The sequence below is a fragment of the Scatophagus argus genome, chromosome 10 (assembly GCF_020382885.2).
Source record: "Scatophagus argus isolate fScaArg1 chromosome 10, fScaArg1.pri, whole genome shotgun sequence".
Classification (NCBI taxonomy): Eukaryota; Metazoa; Chordata; class Actinopteri; family Scatophagidae; genus Scatophagus; species Scatophagus argus.
In genome coordinates this window covers 8,344,613-8,366,551 of record NC_058502.1, presented here as the reverse complement: position 1 = coordinate 8,366,551, position 21,939 = coordinate 8,344,613, and the positions used below count along the sequence as shown (strand labels likewise).

Genomic DNA, 21,939 nt, shown 5'->3' with positions numbered 1-21,939 from the left:
ATTAACAGCGTCCAGCAAAATACTTGAATTTGCACAGCTCTGTTTTCAAGTTGGTGAATATATACTTCTAACCCTCATTTGAAGCTGTGTATACAGCTGTGTATTCCAGAGGTGTGTGTCCTGACTCTGTATATTGGATCTGTTTCCTCATGACCACCCATCAACAGCAGCAGCAGTCGGAGACATCAAAAGGCGGCATGTCTCGTTTTACGCTAGCAGAAACGCACAGAGTGTAAGAATGGTGGCGATAAATCTCTGTGTACTACTGCGCCTTAGCAGAGGCAATCAGTCATGGCTGAACTGTGCTATGACTTCAATTTCAGTGAGAAGAAAACTCATCCTGCCATCTCATTTGATTGCACAATGGAGAGGCCCTTTGCAGTGACTCTGTTTATTTCATTCTAGTCAACTGGAGAAATGCAACTTTTTTTTTTAATGTCTGTGCTACATGATACAAGCAAAGTACAAAAAGTCCCATATGTTTACACATATGTGAAATTTTTTCTTTACCTTTTTTGATGTTAGGCAGCCGGGTAGTTGAAGATGAAGTGATGAAGTGGAAGGAACAATAAGAAGTTTCTACCCACTGAATAAAAGAAACTAGAAGATGTTGCTAATGTTCACAACATGAATTTATTTAACCAAGAGGAATTTTGTCTTTCTAGCTGAACTCTTGCACTTATTGGCTGTCACTAGTTAATTATTGAGGCGAACTTGTGTATGACTAATAAACTAGTAGGCGTTTTTTCTGCACCATAATTAGTGTGGTAAGACTACTGCACAGTGATGACTGCAGGCCCGCATTGAGTGCTGTACAAGTCACATTGTTTCTGAAAGCTGTAAATGAGTTGGCTATTGTGCAAGGGTGTAGACTGCAAAGAGTGCTGGAATAAATGTTGAGCGACTATCTATCTCTCTACATATATTAGGTGGATCTGAAAATCAGTGCTGATTTTTGACATTAATTTTCTTAATTATTTCTGTCCGTTCTCCTATGGCAGTGTTGCAAAGAATTACACACTCTACACTATATGCATGCCAATGAGTAGTGATGATATTGTGATGTCCAAAAGATCACAGAAGTCTGTATCTCCGGAAGGTTTAAGCTGAATGCAACTTGTGTTGCTCAGAAGACGTTTGCCATCTTCAGAGGGCTGTACAGTGAGCTATACCAAAGCCACTGAAAATAATTTACATTATTACAGGATCAACTATAGTGAGACACCCCAGAATGATGAAGGTAACCAGGGAACCAAATGAGGAAAATGATATCAAGCCTCATGAAAATTCAGATTATGCTTTATTCCTTGGTGTGTGTGTGTGTTTGTGTTCAGTATCAGTCAATATCTGTCATCTGAGCTGCTGTGTTGATTTACTTCTGACTCATTCATCTGATTTGTCCCAGGCTTTTTTTTTTTTTCTTCCTCAAACAATGATTGTCACTTTTGTAATATAACACTTCAGTAGTATGTGACAAATTGTGACTCAGATTTATATGAAATGTTAATCTATTTTGTTGTGTATGTTATGTCACTTTCGCATTTAAATTTTGACATCCGGTAATGACAGTTATTAAATCTGAATATATAACACTCTTATGTTATATATTCAACATAATAAGAAAGAAGAATATTTAAAATCTACTTGGAGAAGATTTGAGTCCAGTGTAAATAAGTTCTAAGATCTTGTATTTTGTCTGTTTCTTGCCTTATGCGAACATCAGATTGTGTTTGATCTTTCCCGTTCACTTACTAACATACATATCCTCTTTCCTCTCTCCTTATTAGTGAGAGATGTGGCCAGTGGACCTGCAGAAATGGATGAGGAGCCTTCACAGTTCACAGCAGGTGATGATGTTTTCCCTCTGTCAGGTTTAATGTCACGCCAGTCTCATTACTCCCTTTTGTTTTTGGTCCTTTCTCGACACATCAGCGCAAACACGCACACACATTCACACACGGCCTGCTAATGGATGTCCGCCAACGTTAGTGGTGTAGTTGCTTGTATTAATGGAATGAAGGCGCGTGTGTGTGTGTGTTGTTTGTGTTGCTGTGTGTGCGATCCAGAGAGTTTCCAAGGATTGGAAAAGTAGGTGAACAGTCCATAAGCTATAGGGTTGTGTGCTAGTCATTACTCTTCTTCAGCTTCAGATTTCAACTGTGTTACTGTTGTTTTGGTGTGTCTCAGCAGGCTACCATGTGCTAGTTATTTCTTTAAACATAAAGTACAGCTGAGGATGATGGGGAAAAGTCATTAGTTTTTGCAGGTATTTTATCATAAACCATGTTATAGGTCAAGCTGAAAATTTTGTTTCATCATAGGAATATAAATGAAAAATCCTGGGATCGAACAAAGTCAACAAATTCAACAGGAAACCATGAATGTTCATACCAAATTTTATGGCCGTGCATCCACATGTTAAAAGCTTTAACTTAACACCACAAGTGTCAATCTCACAGTGGTGCTTGAGGGAAAGTTGGGGTATCAGCAAAGCCAGTAGGGCTCATTGTCACAGGACCACGATTATGGCAATCCATCCAATAACTGAGATATTCCAGTCTGGATCAAATCTGTGGACCCAACTAAATTATGTAATAAGATGTAATACACCGACTACAACTTAGAAAACCAATACCGGTATCAGACTACTGGAAAAGGTATGGGGAGATGTTTCACATTGGTTCCATCTATCCATTATCTGTCCAGTGTTGGGTCTGGAACCTGCCATAGTTCATGCTGAATGAGAGGCAGTGTAGTAGTTAGTAGTGTGGCAGTCTAACAACAAGGCTGTCGAACCCACAGTTTCTAATGTACCTGACCTGCATGTGTTGGGACTGTGGGAGGACTCCAAAGCTGTGAAACTTTTATCTCAAAGTGGCACTTCTACAGCTGCAGGTCAACACCTTGAATCAAACAAAAAATTAATATAATCTTTTAATCTTTCCATTTCTCATTAGATCACCTCCCTTTAAACATTTTTCTTGTATGCACTTATGCTTTTATGTCAGGGAAATCAGTAGAAGGGCATCCACACCTCCAGTTTCCTGGTTATTATTAAGTGTTTATACTTGATGGTAATTCTCCTTTTCACAGGACATGAGGTTGCTTTATTCATTTGACCTCTGTGAGTGGCTTATTCATGTGTAACCACCGTTCTCCAGAAAGTGGCTCCATTGTCTCCAGATCTTTTCACTGTTCTGGTTTCTCCTAATGAAACCGATGGATGGCTTGATGGATTTTCCCTAAGCCGAGGTCTTCTGGCTGGCTGAAACAATGATTGTGTGGATCAGTTTTGTAGTTCTCTTTCCTTTTGATAGATTCCCAATCCCTCCAATTGGGTTTTCTCAATCCCTTTTATAATCACAGTCTCCTTGCATTTCTCTTTTAGATTTCCTCTGTGGTTGAGGTCATTGATTGAGTGGAACCATATATAGTCACTGAGTTGTGGTTACATCCTGTTGCATTTGAACGTCACACACTCTTCATCACATCATGCCACTCAGTATTAGTGGATATTCAGGGTTTTTTTTTTCTTTTCAGTGCATGAAAACTGTGGATGCTATCTGTTAAAATATAGCACAACCCTGAGTGGTGTCTTCACTCCTGCGTTACCTTTAACCCTATGAGTTCTAGTACACCTTAAAAAAGGATATGTCCTCTTTGTGTCAGTTTAGCTGCGCCCCTCTTTGGTCTCAATTATTGTCTGATGGGATTTCAAATAGTGCCTCATGTCAGAGTGGGTCTTTTTGGCACATTTTTATCACACACAGGCTTCACTGCAGCTGACAGCAGGGTAATGAAAAAGGTGGAATCACCTGTCAAACGCATTTCATAGCATCAGCTCATGGCCTTAGGTTTATCCGAGGGTTTTATGGCAGAATGACACAAGGCAAAGGTGCAACAGTGTATTTATTTGATAAGTAAAGTGGCTGTGAATGGATATATGATGGGAAAACATCAATTTCAATAGAATAATTACATTGTTGCAGTGCCACTGTAGGACTGATTACACAATTTATTGTCTATGACAAATAAAAGCGTGGACTTTAAAATGTCTCATGGATGTTTTAGGCGAAAGAAATTGATTTTATTCTTATCATTTTGCCTTTGAGTCAAGTTAATGGATTTTAGCAAGTTGGGAGTCTGCATGCAGTTCTCATCAGTGAAGGAGGCAGCAGTCTGAATATGTGCCTTGTATACTGGGCAGCACTGGTAAACATGTGCTGCATGCTAACTGGAGACTTGAAGGTCAGCAAAGACCAGACAGCATTTAGCTTGGTTTCAGGTTGTTTTAAACTGATGCATTTCGGTTATATTCTGATGTGTTTTACTTTGATAGCCAACTTCCATGTGACATGTGCAAGCTGTGGCTCAGATATCTTACCATAAATTCTAATTTATTGTACATTTATTCATCCCTCGCAGCAGAATATTTATCTCTCTGCCACCCACGCGAGTCCTGTAAACACTGACAATAAAGCTTTCTTTTCCTTCATATATTTTTTTCTTGGGAAAAGTCATAATACAAAGTAAGCCACATTAACTTTATTTGCTTTTCAGTTTGTGCTATATTTGTTTCTCTTCTGTCTTTGTTGCTTCTTCCTACCTCCACTGTTACAGACAAATCACTTTGAAAAAGTAAATTTAACATTCCTTCTCAACCATGAGTGGTGGTGCTTTAATTATTTGTTACCAATCAAAAGTTTCACTGGGAACCATCTGCTGTACCCCCAAATCACACATTCACCAAAACTTTGTTCAGTTATAGTATCCTCTGATCATTAAACAGATGGTTGGAGATGACTCTCTCCGAAGACTGAAGCTGCATACATCATATGCTCATTAACTGTCAGCAGCAGGGATCTCAGAGCAGCAGGCACAGTTTAAGTCCCCAAAATGTCACTTCATCCACAGTGGGGCTATAGCAGCGGTGGGCCGTTCATTTGGTACCTGGGCATTCAGTGGGGACATACCTGACTTAGTCCACCTCTTAATACGACTACTATCATGTCGCAATTAATAAAAAAAAAACAAACACCGATACTATCCAAAAACGCACTATGACAAGGCGTGGCATTAAAGAGAGAGGAATTTTGCGTGTTGAGGATAATTGCCATTGTTAATACAACAAGAAACACAGTTAAGACAACTCCCTTTACACTACAACCACAACTGTGCCATGTACATCATCAGGAGCAGTTCAAAATTGATAGTCGCACTTGGCTGTGACTTTTGCTCTGACCGACCAATCGGAGGGCGGAAGAATGCTGACGCTTCCCAGAGCCAGCTAGCCAGCGAGGATTCTGAAATCTGATTGGTTAAAGAAACAGTCAATGGCTAATATAGTCTAAATTGCATGGGCCAGCACTACTGATTCTGAAGGCCCTGGGCAGATTAGACTGACCTGGCAACACATAGAGCCTGAAATCTGATTGGACAAAAATCGAACATCCACATACACGTACTGGAAGTGGTGCAGCCGAGAGAAATGCTACGAAATGAAGAGAATAAAGCGTTGGGAATAAATTAATACAATTTCATGGAACAGATATTAGAATTTAGGTTGTAAATGTAGGTCAGTGCTTCTGATAGTGTTTACTCCAGCAGAGAAGGCCTTGCTGGCCCTGATGGCCCGCCCCTGGGCTATAGTAAATGTGATCCTGCAAGATATAACTGAGAACTTTTGAGTACAGAAAGCACTCATACCCATAGCAAGCATTTGAATGCAACTTGATTCACTTAGTATTTACATAAAAATAAAAGCCTTGTGGTTACACCTTAATGTGTCTGTTGTCTCGTCTTGAATTTTGATTAGGAATGGGAAAAGATGAAGCTTTTTATTACCCGCTGATCTATTTTTAAGCACAGAGCGTAGCAGAATTCCCTCCCCTGGAGTTTTGCTGTTGTTTGATTCAGGGCAGTATTACTCAGCTATGGATGTGACTCAGACATGAAGCTACACTTCTAGGAGCAGCCAGAGTCCCTGCTTCAACCGAAAGATATGATGCAGTGACAGGAGAAGACATTGTTTGCATTTTGTGTGAGAAGGGTGCCTCCTCATTTTCTTCACTACACATCTGTGTGGGAGACTTTCTGGTTTCTCTTTGCCTCTTTCTCTCTCTCTTGCATCAAAATTTAGAGGTTCACAAACAAAACGATCTCTTGTACAGACTCTGAGATGTGGAAAAGGCATCATTAGGAAAGGACACATAATTTGAATTATAATATTTTAACCAATTATTATTATTCTGAAGCAGCTGCTAGTAAGGTATAACTTGTCAGTTGAACACTAGGGTCTAATCTATTCATGTAAATGCCAGATTGGATTAAATTCTTATTTGACTTTATTTCCTTGAATCTGGAACAATGTGGCCTTTAGTTATGCAGAGAGCTGCCAGATGATGATGCTATTACAGAATAGAAGCACATCTTACTTGGTGCTTGTGTTGAACATGGGAAGGCTCTGATCAGCATCTACCACCAGTGTCTGTGCTTATTTCTACATTTTTGCCATTGGCAAATGTGTAGAATCAAGAAATGCTTGAAATAAGTTGTACCTAGAATATCGTGTATCAATTACATTAATTTGGCAGATGCTTTCTTTGCTCCAAACAGTCTTGTAAATGAAAGTAATAAATAAATATAAATAAATAAAATATGGCATATTTTATATTTTTTCATATACTTTTTATTTGTAAACCCATGACTGCTGCTGTGTCATTCTGGCCATGGCAGCAGTCTTGATTATTGGTTGGTCTCCTACTTTGGCATGTTTGATGGACTCCCATTTAAAATTTGTACGGATATTCACGGTTTCCACAGTATGATGTTCATTGAAGTGATTCTCTAATTCTCCTTCTTGTGCCACCCTGAGGTTGATACTTTAGTTCTTACTGAAATGTCTCAAGAGCTGTTGATTTTCAAAAACTGTGGTACACACAGTATATTCATGGTCCCCAGAGGATAAATACTTATGGCCATGATGACCCTCTGATCTTTTAAGCTAACGCCATAATCAGGTTGAAGTTTTATCATTTATCCAGTCAAATATCTCATCTGTAGAATGGAGTTGCACAAACTTGGTGCACTGATGTTCCCCAGAGGATGAATCCTAGTGACACTGATCCACTGATCCCCTGTCTAGTGTTATCATCAGGTTGACATTTGTGGCTCAGAATGAAATCTCTCAACAACTGCTGGATGGATTACAGTGCAATTTGATGCAGACAATTATGGTCTTTTGATCTTGGGTAATCCCTTTACTATTTATCCTGCATCATCATCAGGTCAGCTTTTCAATGTGTCCTGTACTCTATTATTATTATTATTTTAAACAATTTGCATTACCTTGAGCAGTGATGCACCACAGAGCTTTGACTCTGATACTGATACTAGGATTTTCTCATTTTACTAAACAGATAGGCATCAATACAGAAGTCGCACAAACACAGGTACACTCACAAGCAGGGTGAGTGTTTGCCATATGTTTGGTCTTACCGTAATATTAGCTTGACATTTTTGTTGTAAACATGAGCACCTGGAGGAGACCAATAAATAGCTTCCACTATTCCTGCACATTGGTGTCCTCCTGTGGAAAAGTTCACTCTAATGACTCGTGAACTTCACTATCTCTTCTTTGAATTGATGCAATCATTCGTGTACTGACTAAAAATCAAAAGTTAAAATGTTGAGGGTCCTCAAAACCGTTTACTGGAGGCAGGAGATTGTCACCTCAAGGCAGTGATATTCTTAAAACACAGCTGCAGATGCATTTGAGGCCAAAGAAAATAATTTTGCTGCCCACAGCAAAAACAAACACAGCATTCCTGGACAGAAATAGATGGTCTCTTTTTTTATTTGTTCTTTGAGCAGTGCAGGCTGTTTGCTTAAGGGCATGGGGAATGCCATGACATCTGGATTCAACGTTCCCATGACAGTGGGTCCTATACTTCCACTGGCAGAGTTATGGATGAGCCTGATCGGCTATTCAAGTAAAGCTAAGAGACTGAGACAGTAAGACATAATGGAAAGCATATCTACAGTACTCTGTCACTGTATGTCTTGGTTGCTCTGTGAATTGTGATGCTAGAACACAACTGATGTGTAACACCTGCTTTGGGTTTGTATGTTTAATGAGCAAACCTGAGGGAGCACACAGCGAAAAGCATCGTTTACTCTTTTGTTGGCATAAAGAAATTATAAAGATCAATCAGTTAAGTTTTCTCAGTGTGTGGCAGATGATTCATTACTTATGCAGCTCAGTGTTGCTGCTGCTAATTAAAAGAAGTTGTCGTGCATGGATGACCCCTGTTGCTCTGGATATTTTGCAGTGTGACAGTTGCTTTCTTTTATGATCCGGACAGTTTAAAATACATTGATTAAAGACTAGCTTTTAGCGCCTTCTCTTCCTGTGATAACGGAAATTGTGCATGTTTTTCTCAAATTTATTTCAGCTGTGTGAAATTTTGTTATACTTCTAGCTCTATATTTTCATGCTTCTGTCAGCTGCTTCCTTTATGCATAATTTTGACATACTGTATGTATCTCTCTAGTTGGCCTTAAAATCTGGATTTGACATAATGAGTTGTAATAAGTTGCACAATAAAGTAAGATGCACTGCACAGACAGTGGCTGCACCATGTGGACAGCATGGCATGTAAATATCAAAGCATACAAGATACATTCTCACAAATTTCTGCCTTTTGAAACTCATGGAACACAACAAATGTTAGCATCCCAAATCCCTAACAGGAAACTTGTATTTCACACAGGATTTGATGATGTTTTATGAGGGCAACTTTTACGAGGCTGGGAGAACCGCTCTCGCCCTGACACTGTGGTTGTGCACTCAACTTCTTTGCCATCCTTCTCTGCTTTCTTTGACTTCCTACGCACTGTGGCTTAATCACAAGGTCTGTGCACAGTGTTTCGTGTATGGCAGGTCTGTCTGCCTCCTACCCGCTCACTAGGTCTCCCAGGGAGATTAGGTATATACACACCTCCAGACCGGGGATCCTTCCAAACTTTCTTAATACTTTCCACTGATTGTCCTTGGTGGGCATGCTCTGTGCATACAGGGCAATATCAATGCTGCTTTTTCTTCTATCTCCCTTGGTGAATAATAATAATAATTATCAGTGGATGCCACTTTTATGGGCATGAAGTCAAGATTGTTTCACATTTTTGACAGGGACAGAATGGATATTGTTTCAGGCACTTGCTATTAAAGTAAGTAAAGGATGAACGTAACCAGTGAGTTGATGATGCATGATAGAAATTTGGTTTCTGATGAGAGTGAAGAAGATGGATGATACAGATTTAGAGAATGTTTTAGCACTGTCACAGCTGCCTGAATTTGAGGTAGTGCCTACTTTCCTCTCTTCATTGTGCCTTCTTATTTTCCCACTCCTTTTAGAAGCTCTGCAATTAGAAAGTCTTTAACTCTCAGCACTGATGCTTTTGTTAAAAGTCTTTGTTCTGCTGCCACATCAACAGCAGCAGTGGTGGGTGGAACACATCTTAAATGATTTTTCAAATTAATTATTCCTTCTCCTTTACTTAATCAGCGTGGGACAATAAGGTGTGAAGATTTGGCAGACTTGTCTTTTGGTGAAACATTGTTCAAACAAAAGAAAGCTGAACTGTCTGTGCATCATTTCAAGTCACACAGCGACTAGAAGAAACTTGAGGTCTTAAAATGTCAAAATGCACAGCATTTATTGCAATATAATCACAAACGTATTTAGCAAAAATCAGACACGGTTTTGACAAAAATAAATAGATTTACGCCTTTTAAAGGCTTCATACTGTCACAGTAAAATAAAAACACAATAATCCTGGTTTGCCAGTGCTGTCAAAATGAATCATTTTAGCAACCCAGACGTCACACAGCTGCTCATACGGCATGAGCTGTAATGTTAATTACACATCACTGAATAGTTGCTACCACATTCAAATAACATTTCACCCTGTTTTACCTGAAGTAACAATACAGTGTGGTGGTGTTACAAAATACAACTACTCAAAACTTTCAAACTTACACTTTGAACAAACTGCATAACAGGCTCTATCATCACATTTAACCACAGCACTGAATACAAAGCAAATGACTGATTGCAAAGAGTTTCCTGTTTTGATTAAATCAGAGAGCTCGTAGTCTAAAAGGCACTTTAGAACTCAGGCCTCACAGCTACAACGTACAAGGATTTCAATTAAGGATTTCAACATACAAGATTTTCAATCATTGTGGTCCACTGCTGTGCATACAACATGACTGTGCTGTCAAAACTACCATCTATTTTATTTCATACCTTGAACACATATTGTTTCACCCAGCCAGAGAATCAGTATTGAGGTCAGAAGTTATGGTTGAATTTGAATGAAGTAATTCAGCAATTCAGTGTAAAACTATACTGTCTTGAGGTAATAAACACTCTCGTGTTAATTAATCACGGATTTGACCAAACCTGTGACAACATTAGATGATAATAAAATATTTATTATGTAAGATTTAGCTGTTATGTAGTGTGTCCACGTATAACGGGTCTAATTAAACCAGGAGTGATGGCTGGCTTCTCGGCTCTGAACACTGGAGGTGGGACTACACTCTAGTTCACATTTGGATCACATGATGTGGATTTCCATCTGACACAAATTTACCGGTCTGCTACAAATTCATCTCACTAGAAACTGTCACTCTGTAGAAAAAGACTGCATTACACTTCTGTTGAAATACCGTTACAATCAGTACACGTACAACCTACAATAATGGTCGGTCTGTTCTTCTTTAAAGCTGGTGACATCAGACTCTTTTCAACAAATCAATCTTGCTGAGAATGATTACTGGTGTAGGCAAAGCCTGATGAAGCTCCTACAGGTCGACCAATAGTGGATGTCCAAAGGATGATATAATAATGATAGCAGCCAACAAAAATCCAAAACCTTGCATGTAAACCTGGAGTTAAACATCCAATTCATAGTAATTCATAAAAAAAAATCTTGAACTCCAACTAAACATGGAAAAATAGGTGGGAGTGATTTTTAACTTTTAAGTTTTGAACTATCATCTCACAAAGTCAGTATTTCCAGTTAAGAAACTGACTGCTGGAGGCTGTGCAGCCATCTGCTACTGTTGGAGCCAAGTTAGACTGATACCAATCACTGCCAATTAACAGGCTTCCTCTGGTAGCTTATTCCTATGTGTCATAGACCTCCATGTGTCCAAAAACTATTAAAAAACAAAACAAAGAAAAAAAGCATCTGAGCCACACTGCTGCGCTGCTGTTAGCATGGACACTGTAGTTTATTTTGAGTTAATCCTATGTGCACAGTTTGGATGCTGTAAATATTCACCAGTGTACCAAGTCTGCTCCTGAAAATAGTCCTCTACAAAGGGACTTTTTACTGCTGTTTAATGAACATTTGTAAAGACCGCAGGGCCCAGCTATTCGAACAAATGGTTAGCCTGTTTTTTGTTATTAAAGTATTTATTTCTGACTTTTCTTTCATTTAGTGGGAATGAATGAGCTTGGGGCCGAGTGCTGAAGACAGGCTGTTGTTTTGGTCTTTTCATGGGATTTGTTGACAATAAGCAAATGTGATATTGCCACCCTTGACCTTCACTCTGATGTTACATTATCATCCAGAGGTCAATCTACTGCTATAACCTTTATCGTGATGAAATACCCGTCGTCTCTGTAGGTGATGACCTTCACTGGCCAAGTGGCTTGTTGGTGGATGGTTGGGTGTTGTTGGTTACGTTGGAGTTGGTGTTACTCCTTCCTGCATTGTTCTCCATCCTGATGGAGGAGGAGTTGAGTGGACCCCTCTTGAGGACTTTGTTAGCCAGAAGGCTGCAGGTCTTCCTGTACTGGTGACGCAGCAGTGAGTAGACAAATGGGTCGCTTGCTGCCTTGCTGTAGGCCAAACATTTGGACAGCACACCCCAGTGAGGACTTATGGGCCCAGGGCAGAAGAGCTCTACAATTCTACCTCAAATCAAGCAAAAAGAGAGAGGAAAAAAAATCACACACCAATCATGAGCCAAATGCAGCAGCTGATCCAATTCTTAGGTCAGTGTAATTGGAGTGGAAGACCTCTAAAATGACCCTCCCCCAGTGCTGTAATTTTCACTTGACTGAAATGTCATCACTATGCTGGGCAAAATTAACTGATGGGTTTCATTTTTACTGCTTCTGGTCCTCAGTCTGGTTAAAATCATTTCACAACAAATCCAGTGGCTGACGCATGTGTTGTCCTGATAAATCAAATGAAACCCAAGACAAAGTAAAAAGCACAGCAGAGGCATTGTTTTGTTGTTAATCTGTCTCCTTAATTAGTATTATCTCTTTAAGTCCAACGTGTCTCACCACACAGCTTCTAATGTGCTTCCTTTCTGTTTCCATAACCCAATTCTAACAGCTTCTGACAGGTTGCCACTGCTAATGCTGGGGCTAATACTAATGAGAGCGAGTGATACAATCACAGACTCATGTCCTATCTCTCTTTTTTTTCTGTCACTCTCCCTCTCATCTCCTCAGTAATGGAAGCTCAGGGACAAGGATTAGTAATGTGTATAAAACCAATAGGATATGACACTATGAAAAGGAAGCAATTGAAATTGGAGAAAACCGATAACAAGACAGCATTGAAAATAATCACTGCCATCTGTATTCAGGTGATAAGCCAAGTAAAACCACATTAGCAGCCACAGCAAGGTTAAGTGAAAACCCAGAATCCCTCTGTCAAATGGACTAAGTCTTGGTAGAGGTGTATGAAACGTTTATTTTTTTGTTTTTAATTCAGAGCAAAATACAAAAAGTGCAGAATTAAACTGGATTTCAGTGGTTGATTGCTGTGATGCTGTATGTCAGCTTACAGTCTTATTTAAAGAGAAAAAGCAGGAAGCCTTCACATGTTATATACCTCACACACATCCTCACACACACACACACATCTCTTATGCATTATTGTAAATCTCTGCTCACCTTGTAATGACATAAGGGCTGAAGCACACCACAAATGTGCCGATGAATGTACTGATCTTCTTGGTGGCCCTCAGCCTCCTCCGCTTCTGCTCATCCAAGCATTTCTGTCGCACACTGCCAAAAGCACATAGGTGCCATTATCTACCCGGGAGGCATGATCAGAGACACGCAGACATAATGAAACAGTCCACAGGGGAAACATGTGGGATGGACATGGAGAATGCAGAATGCAGTGAACTGTGTGCCGTCTGAGGATTACAATGTGGAAATTTCACACTGCGCTTATATCAATTATGTAAATGGGATGCAATTCAAAGTTTAATTAGTTGACTAAATTGGGATTCAGGATGCAGACTAGATGATGGAGACTCTAATCATATGGAAGACCTTGTTGACCTTTATGAGACATCATAATGTAAACACTGACTGCCAGCAGGCTTCAGTCATCATCAGTGGAGCTCTTTAATTCTTGTGCAGCCTTGTAGAGATATGCCCCCAGAAAGTTTTGTGTATACTGTATTGTTTTAATTTGGCCTACTGTAAGTAAATTATTTTATTACTGATCAGTTATTTTGTATCAGTTTTATTTGACATAAGTTATTTCTGCAAATAATTAACTGGCTGATACAGAAGAAAGGGCCATCACAGGTGGCATTTTCAGATTGCTTATACTAACCAACTGTCCAAAATCCTATTTTAATTTCGAATGTTGACAGTCAGAGAGAAGCAGCAAATCCTCAAGCTGGAACCACAGGGTTTCTTTGTTGTTGTTGTTTCTTTTTAATTTTGATAAATAATTCGAGTGTCAGTGTCTTAACCTTCACTGCAACGTGTTCTGATTTTGCCACAGGATCAACAAGTTTCACACAATGGACAAAATGAAAAGGAACATTTAAGTCAAAGACAAATGCATTTACAGGATAAACGGGTTAGACTGAATGCATTTCTAACTGTTTACCTGGGGTGAATGTCCACAAGCAGCACCAACGTCTGCATAGTGATCACGTCGATGCGTTTACAGTGAAACCTGGCAACTTTCAGCACTTTCAGATACGTTACACACAACACGATCAGCGTGAGGAGGAACGTGAGGGAGTGCAAAGCCACGGTAAAAATGATAAACTGCATCCCGGCTCCCTTCGCCCTGACATTGCAGAGGGTGCACGATGCGTAAAGGTGGTTATACCCGACCCAGGAGCGGCAGGTGGCCACCGTGGAGAAGCAAAGTGAGTGTATCCACGTGTATCCTAGCGCTATCACTGCGTCCCGGTGCCGGATCCTTGAGTGGTAGCTCAGCGGGAACACCACCGCCACCCATCTATCGATGCTGAGAGCTGCCATGCTGAGCATGGAGTTTGTGGTGAGAAAAGTGTCAAGGAAACCCACTATTTGACAAAAGCCGCTGCCTCCGGGGTGGCCAGTGGTGACGAGCCCGACCAGAGTAAGTGGCATGTTGGAAACGCTTAGCAACAGGTTGCAAAATGTCAAGTTGAGAATAAAAAGACCTGGTACCTGTTTGCGGATCTCTGGGTTGTACAGGAAACAGATCAGCACCACAACGTTGGACAGCAGCGACACAATAATTATCCCCAAAACCAACACGGAAGCAACTACGTCCGCCGCGTCCATGGTGCTTCCTCTCAAATATCCAGACTTTTGAAGAGCGCATCCACAGCCCTGATGCGAACTGTCATCGCAACTTGCAGTCGCAACATATCCGATACGCTGCCATGCTTACCCTGCCTATAGCACCAAATGTCCTCTGCAATCGAAGCGGTCCCTCCAACAGCGTCCACGGTGATGTCACGGGGGATTCATAGAGAGAAAGCTCACCTGATTATGTTAAGGAAATTCCGTTTCATGTGAGTGGGGGTCACAGCAGGAGGTTGTTCTTGTGAGGCGCTGCGGTAGTTTTCAAGCACCCTCGTCATGCCACTGGGCTCACAGCTCAGGGTTTCCTGGCTGCGCAATTGCGCATTGACACGATAACGTCTTTGAAAATGACATAAAAGTACTCCGAGCTGACGGGCTCTGCAGCTACTTATATTATCTTCCAGACTCTAAAGCGGGTCGGTGCGCCCCTGTGCAAAAATAGCTTTTTAGTGTAAAAATAGAAGCACGACGCACGATTGCGTGACTGGTGGTAAGGCTGATGTCATGAGCATCACGTTGAACACAACAGTTTTGGTAATGAGATGTTTGCTGCAGGTAATACATACGTAGACCTACCAAGTTGGTCAATATTAAAATCGTGCAGTGTGATTTATTATCATTCTGCAGTCAGTGTCCGACTGCATCTTATCACTTCATTAAAATGTCTCTCCAGCAGACATTTCCAGTTTAACTCACAGATCAGACATCATTGCGATAGCTGAGACCCACATGAGCTTTTTCAGCGTACTGTTCAAAGCCTTATATGGCGCTTTAAATGGAGGCGGTGTAGCTGAACTACTCCATTCAGATTCCAAATAATTTGTCCACAGTACAGCAGTACCACCGCCTCTGGCACGTTGCAGTACTCTGTGTGTGTGTGTGTGTGTGTGTGTGTGTGTGTGTGTGTGTGTATATACAGCCTCCGGAGAGCACACTGTGTTTTCACACTTTTATCCCAAAGTTTGCTTCTGTTTCAACAGTTTAGGCAAACGTTACTTAAAAATATTGATTGATGTACTTCACATTCTCAGTCTGTATCAGGCTCCTACTCAGCCTGGATAAACCGTGTGGACTTGTTGAGTCGCCTGCAGTCAAAAACACTCATTTTTATCTTCTATGGATCCATCATTGGATGAATGATGGTGTTAATTCAGTATTACTCCAGTGTTGTTAAAGCTGGGTAGAGGTGATCTAACACCCACCCTTAGTTTTACATCTAATGTTTTTTATGTGTCAGCAACAAACACTAAGTATTTTAATGTTGTGTAATTTTATTTTTTAATGAACAGCAAAAGGTTGATTTTTACTGCACAATCCAAGTATCACTGATTTTGTCTTTAGTGTGTTAAACTTATGATTGAACAAATGAACCAAGATAGCCTAACATTGATGTTTGACATAACAGATAACACTAAGGCTTTTTTTTTTTTAATCTGTATCTCTAAATGATCTTGAACCATATCATGAGAATTCACTATTGTATGTGATCTGACGCAGTAACCAATGCAACATTTTTTTCACTTCTTCTCACTGAGTCTCCCATGAAGCTGCTGGGAGAACCCAACGAGGCCCGTCTCATTTTGAAAAGCTCCGTCTTAAGGCAATCAGTTGCCTTAAGGCGACCGGGTGAACAGTACATCCCAATAATGTGTGAGTGTGAGAGAGGGCAATTTTGCTTTGATTTCTAGTGTACATATAAGGGCTCAGTAGGGGGTCAAAATGTTAATTGAATAACCAGTGGTGGAAAGACGTGTTCAGTAAAAGTCTGTATTCACTATCCTACAGAAAAGTACCAACATTTTTTTGAGCAAAATGTGCTTAAAGTGTCAAAACTAAAACTCCATATTCTGAAAAGTGGCCTTTGAGTTCTACATTATTATATATTATGTTATCTGTTATTTATAATCAATTTTTAAACACATTCCAAGGTTGTAGCCGATGGAGGTGGAGCTCATTTTAACTACTTTATACACTTTCATATTTTCTAACATGATCATGTATTTCACAATCTGCAAAGTAACTAGTTAAAGCTGTCAGAACAAGATTTTGTAAAAGTAGCACCAAATGGGAATACTCACGTATAGGGCTGGAAAGGGCACGTGATCTCGCAATGCATTGGGTGCCATGGTTGCCATTTTTTTTAGCGGGCAAAAATTTTTTGTTTACATCACTTCTCATTAAATACAGTGCAGCGAGAGGAGAGACACACCATGAAAAAATCGACCGTACAAAAGAGACAAGCATTGGACCGTACCGAGACGAGCTGGACCCTGTTCCAAAGGCTCTGTACCTCAAAAAAATTAGGAAAATTAGTGGAATCGATCCATATGAGCATGTGCAGTGATATTTATCTGGGTTTGCGTATTGTATTTTCATTTGTTACCTCATTTGCAGTGTTATTTATCTGTTTGCACACGGTCTTTTGCTGGTGGCACCTTATTTGCACTGTTACTGGAACTTTAACAGTGTCTCCGCACTGCACAGGAATGTTTGTAATAAGCTGAAAAGACTTTAAAACGTGAAGTCTTCAGACATTATTGCTTGAGTAAATGGCATGGTCTCACAGAGGACTTATTATGGCTCAATTAAAGTAGTTGGAATATAGTTTCATATATTGCTACTGAACTACAATATTTATTATCACCATCAGGATTAGTTTTATTAACTTTCTTTAAGTGTAAATCCAGTACTTGGACATTCTGTGACTGATAATAACAAAGCACATGGCTCTGCGGTTCACTGCCCACACGCCCTTCATGGTAACCTTGCTGGCGGTTAAATAACTTGTACTGGTTTTAAACTGTAATACCGTACATCAAATATTCTTCATACAACTATGCTTTATAAAGAGAACGTGAATCTTGAGATTGCGTTTCAGTTCAGTTAATGATCAACAGAAACAACAATTCAGATGGACGACTGTTTAGGCTGCCACTGTTTCTGCAGTGGTGCATGAAGTTGTTGAACAGGTGCTGCAGGTGAGTTTAAAGTTTTCATGTCTAATGTCAGGCAGTAGTCTTGATAAATGAACTGTTATTAATGGAAGACAGGATGCATACTTTTCACAAATGAGTAAGAGCACTGTGAAATCTACAGTTTGTGCATTTTCCAGCAAGCAGTGCATATTTGTAGCCCTGATCAAAATCTTCTTGCACTAAACTCCATCAGTGTAGTTCCCCAGTAGACTGGATCAAACTATTATTTAATGCAGATTTGGTTTCATGTCCAAGACAGAGAGACAAGACGTCCGTGAATCTCCTTCATGTTGTAGTGATAGTGGTCCACAGTGTAAACCTAACTTAGAACTTAGAGAATAAACTTACAGAATGAGCCTTTTCATGTGTGAGGACTATGATGTATTAACATTATATCATATTAGTCATGTAGCGGTTTCTACTTTCACCGCTTCTTTGAATACAGAATGGACTCATCTACCACTGTCACAGACCGTCGTACATCTAAGCTCGTTGAAAATTTAAATTAAAATGCTCAGTGAGACCTCCCACAAAGGATGAAAGTTAAAATTACTCATTTGTAAAAAGTAAAAAAAAAGATTTTCCTCAGATTAGTTCTTGGAGAGCAAAATTAAAAAGCATGGATGTGATCTATACTGCTTAATTGAAAGAGATTTCTCCACTGTCTGGCCACAAGGATAAGAGAACTCGGTCTATTTGTTATAACAGTGGTCACCATCCTATAAATCATCAGTAATGACAAACTGTCAATTGTGACTGTGAAGATTTTTTAATTAATTCTACAGAGAGAAGTTTTTCACTTCTGCCCTTTCTGCATGTGTGAGGGCACAGAGGATGAAACTACAATGATATATATTTTTTTAACACAGCATTAAGTCTCTGTTGTGCTCCACTAAATAGATAGATAAAGTTCAATTTCATTTGCTTACAGACTTCAAGTTAATGATGTGAAAGGGTACAGGATTTTTTCATCTCTCTCAGTTTCAGCAGATGTATTTTTATATCGGTAAACCCAGAAGTGAGTGTAAATTCATCCCCACAAATTCAGAAGGATTATGGTATTTCTACAAACAATTGAAAGATGCTAGAAGCTTCAAAGAGAGGGCTGCAAAGTCATCCTTCTAATGCAGGTAATAAATAAACACTGATCTGATCAGTGTATTGGATATGTAGTCCAGTAGTGTCATAATGCACTAAATGCCGAGATGAAACGCACTAGAATAAGAGCTTCTCCATTTCCAATAACAGTGCATCAGTGTTTTTAAAAATTCATGGGCTAATTATGACAGAATTTCAAACAAATGCATAACAGGATAAAATCATTAAGTGATGACACTTTATATCCAATGTCACTTTGACATCATAATGTTTTCTGGCCATTATTCATCACCATAACATACAAACAGAAGGGCAGATTGTAACCATGTTTCACATTTGGTAGACACTGAGTTGTTGGGTGTCCGCCTTGAAACTGTGCTGATTGTGTAGCTCTTCTCTGCTGATGGGTAGAAGGTGTGTGTGTGTGTGTGTGTGTGTGTGTGTGTGTATATAGCATTCAGGGTTTAGAATTTGTAGCTTCTCGGCAGCAACATCCATGATTGCAGGGTTGTGGTCCACCTCATGCTTGCTGATTTTGCTGATCCTCGGATGACTGTTGATGCACCATGTGATGAAGCTCTCCATCACTTACCACATACAGTAATACAGTATATGATGAGTCTGAACAGATGTGGATGCAAGCTGCAACTTGACTGGAGCACAGAGGCATCCAGATAATTGTAATCATGGCTTATTATGTGCCCAACCATTTAACTAGCTTTCTTTGTTTTGTACGGTCTTGTGTTGTAAAACGACAAATGAACCGTGTAACTTGTTTAGTCTGACCACACTTAAAATGCAAACTGCTGCCACAGATGACCCGACTCTGTCCACACTTTCTATTTTGGACAAGTTTATAAAGGAGCAAATAACCTGCTGCCTGCCGTCACCAGTGGACAGCTGTTTGTCAAACAGCCGTCAGTTCAGATGCCAGGAGAGAAGCAAAATGTGGAAACTTCCTGTCTTTACTGTCAGGTTGTGACCACTCTGTCAGTAGATTATTTATCAGATTTCCACTCAGGTCTAAGGTAACTTTTTGCAGCTGAGCCACGTCTGCTTTCATTCACTGATAATGTCATCGCATGTTTTTGACAGTACGGGTTGTGTTTGCTTGGCAATGCCAGCAAGTTAGCTATTGATGCATTTTTGTTGGCTCATTCTTTGCTCAACTTTGCTGCTGTGCTGTTGCTGCTCAGATTTTGTTTGATGCACATGATTTATTGGCGTTTTGCACATCTGCATGGCTGCAGCCGATGTTCAGGTTGTTGTTTGTTCAGTTTGCCACGCTGCTGAAACTGCATGACTTTATTTGAGATCAATTTGTATTTATATTTGTATTAGTAAAAAATTGAGTCAACCGCTTCAACCACTTTTTTCATCCATTTTCAAATACTGGATATTTTCAGTGAGACTTTGGGACCTCTTCCTTTCATATTTCTGGCAACAAAACCAGCTATTTTAATCTTTTCTTAACCCTAACCAAGTGGGTTTTGTGTCTAAACCTTACCAGACCGTATGCTCAATGTTGTCACAACGAAAAAATGGAAAAATGACATGCGTGTAAACATAATGAACATAACTATTGAACACCTGCAGTTTGCGAAGACGTACCAACAAGTGACATCTTTGACAAAAAATATTTATAGTACATCTTTGACATGAATTTGATTTCTTAATTTCTTCTACAAGTTGAGAAACTCTAATGTTGTCTTGTCCTTTGAATAAACTGAAAGCTAAAATTAAGGCTGTTCTTCCTGTTTCCTGAAGCAGTGACATTTTGGACGGTTAAGTTTTCCATGGGCCAGCAGCAACCAGCCGAATGTTCATGAGGCTTTTGATGTTCATGTCTGTTCTCAAGATTAAGTCACAGTCAGTCACATGTTCTGCAAACAATATCATCAGTCAGCATTATGTTTTGTGTAGCTGTATGGTTTTCCCAATTTGAAATAGCTGCAGTATTGATTTGTACGTGCCTGCCTTTCATCAACACCCGCGGTAGCAGATGTTTCACAACAAGATGTTGATAATCATGCATGCTCATACCGAAACAATGCCCACGGCTATTTTTCAGCTGGGAATGTCAGGATGGCTTTAGGTCTGGTTATTCAGTCACAAGGTTGACAGCAATTTGGCCATGACAGCCGAATGTCAAAGTCTTACACTTTGTATCTTAATCTGCGTTTTCCTTCTTTCGACCTATAAAAGAGAGCTTGCAGCGTAAGCATACGTCCTCCCGCTAGATGTGGACCACCATGCACCACTTTCATCTTGAATTTACTGTAGATCCAAAGGCTGTGATTGTTTTTTTTTTTTTTTACTGTTGGCTAAACCTCAAATGGCTGGTTGCATCTTGGCTGTACATAAATTCTCACAGCCATTCCAGGCTCAGTTAATCGTGCTCACCCATCTGCTTTGATGTCCTTTCTCTGGTAATGAGTGTGACATCGCTGTACATGAGCATGATAGCAAGCAGCTACCAGTAGGGTTTTTTTCCCCCCAAATGAACCAAGGAGTGTGAGTTTTAATGAGAGGTCTTGATGGTACATGTCAGGACCTTCATACACCGGCCATATGCTATCTGACTTTAAATGTGTGTGCATGTGTCTCATGTTCCTTGAAGCTGACTGGCTTTTTTAAATAAATATATATATTATCTGGCTTGTGCTTGGAGCCACTAATTAGTCACTAACCTTAAATTCCTGTGGGAATCAGAAGTTTCAACAAGGACAGACATCTTAACAATTTATACCACAAGAAACAAGCTGGTTATTGAAACATCCCAGGCATGGTAAAGCAAATACTATACAGTTCTGCCGGATGCAGAGCAGTGCTAGCAATAGACGCCTGTGGCTGAATGCACACACGCCTGGCTGCATGTCCAACTGGCTCATGCACAATTTCAGAGGCTGTCTTCTCGTATTATTCTTTGTTTGTTTGTGCTTGGACAGCCATCTCACTTCTGTAGCGCCAGAGTCACATCTACATACACGGCCAGTCTGCTTGTCCATGTCATGAGTCATAATTTCATATCTTGGTCTGGTGACTCAGAGGAGCAGTGGCTAAATCATAAGCATGCAAGTATGTTTGTTTGTTCTAATCTCTTGAGGGGATTTTATTTTATTTTTTGTCATGAAGTCGATGAAGGTCAAATATTACTACTGGCACACAAAGTATTTATAATAACCAATTAAATCCATTCTATTTGACTAAATACCGAGAAGCCAGGA

General features: G+C 39.9%; 2 protein-coding genes across 2 annotated transcripts in view; one reads left to right on the top strand and one right to left on the bottom strand.

Moving 5' to 3' along the window:
* Nucleotides 1-21,939, top strand: part of ikzf5 (IKAROS family zinc finger 5) — a 143,318-nt gene that overhangs the window by 3,852 nt on the left and 117,527 nt on the right. Inside the window, exon 2 of the mRNA XM_046402062.1 lies at nucleotides 1,788-1,847. Within this exon, the coding sequence (XP_046258018.1) occupies nucleotides 1,794-1,847 (54 nt within the window). The 5' untranslated portion in view covers nucleotides 1,788-1,793. The remainder of the gene's footprint in view (nucleotides 1-1,787; nucleotides 1,848-21,939) is intronic.
* On the bottom strand, nucleotides 9,594-15,195 carry LOC124066017 (G-protein coupled receptor 26-like). Its single transcript, XM_046402067.1, has 3 exons — nucleotides 13,945-15,195; nucleotides 12,987-13,100; nucleotides 9,594-11,987 (listed from the first exon to the last, which is right to left on the bottom strand). Exons 1-3 carry the CDS (start codon nucleotides 14,613-14,615, stop codon nucleotides 11,711-11,713), a joined length of 1,062 nt encoding a protein of 353 aa, XP_046258023.1. The 5' UTR covers nucleotides 14,616-15,195; the 3' UTR covers nucleotides 9,594-11,710.

Excerpts from the sequence above, each read along its gene's own strand:
- LOC124066017 (XM_046402067.1), bottom strand. The coding sequence starts at position 14,615 with ATGGACGCGGCGGACGTAGTTGCTTCCGTGTTGGTTTTGGGGATAATT. Across the intron at positions 13,101-13,944 it reads CTTGTGGACATTCACCCCAG|TGTGCGACAGAAATGCTTGG; the intron begins GTAAACAGTTAG and ends TGCTTTTGGCAG. Across the intron at positions 11,988-12,986 it reads AGCCCTTATGTCATTACAAG|AATTGTAGAGCTCTTCTGCC; the intron begins GTGAGCAGAGAT and ends GATTTGAGGTAG.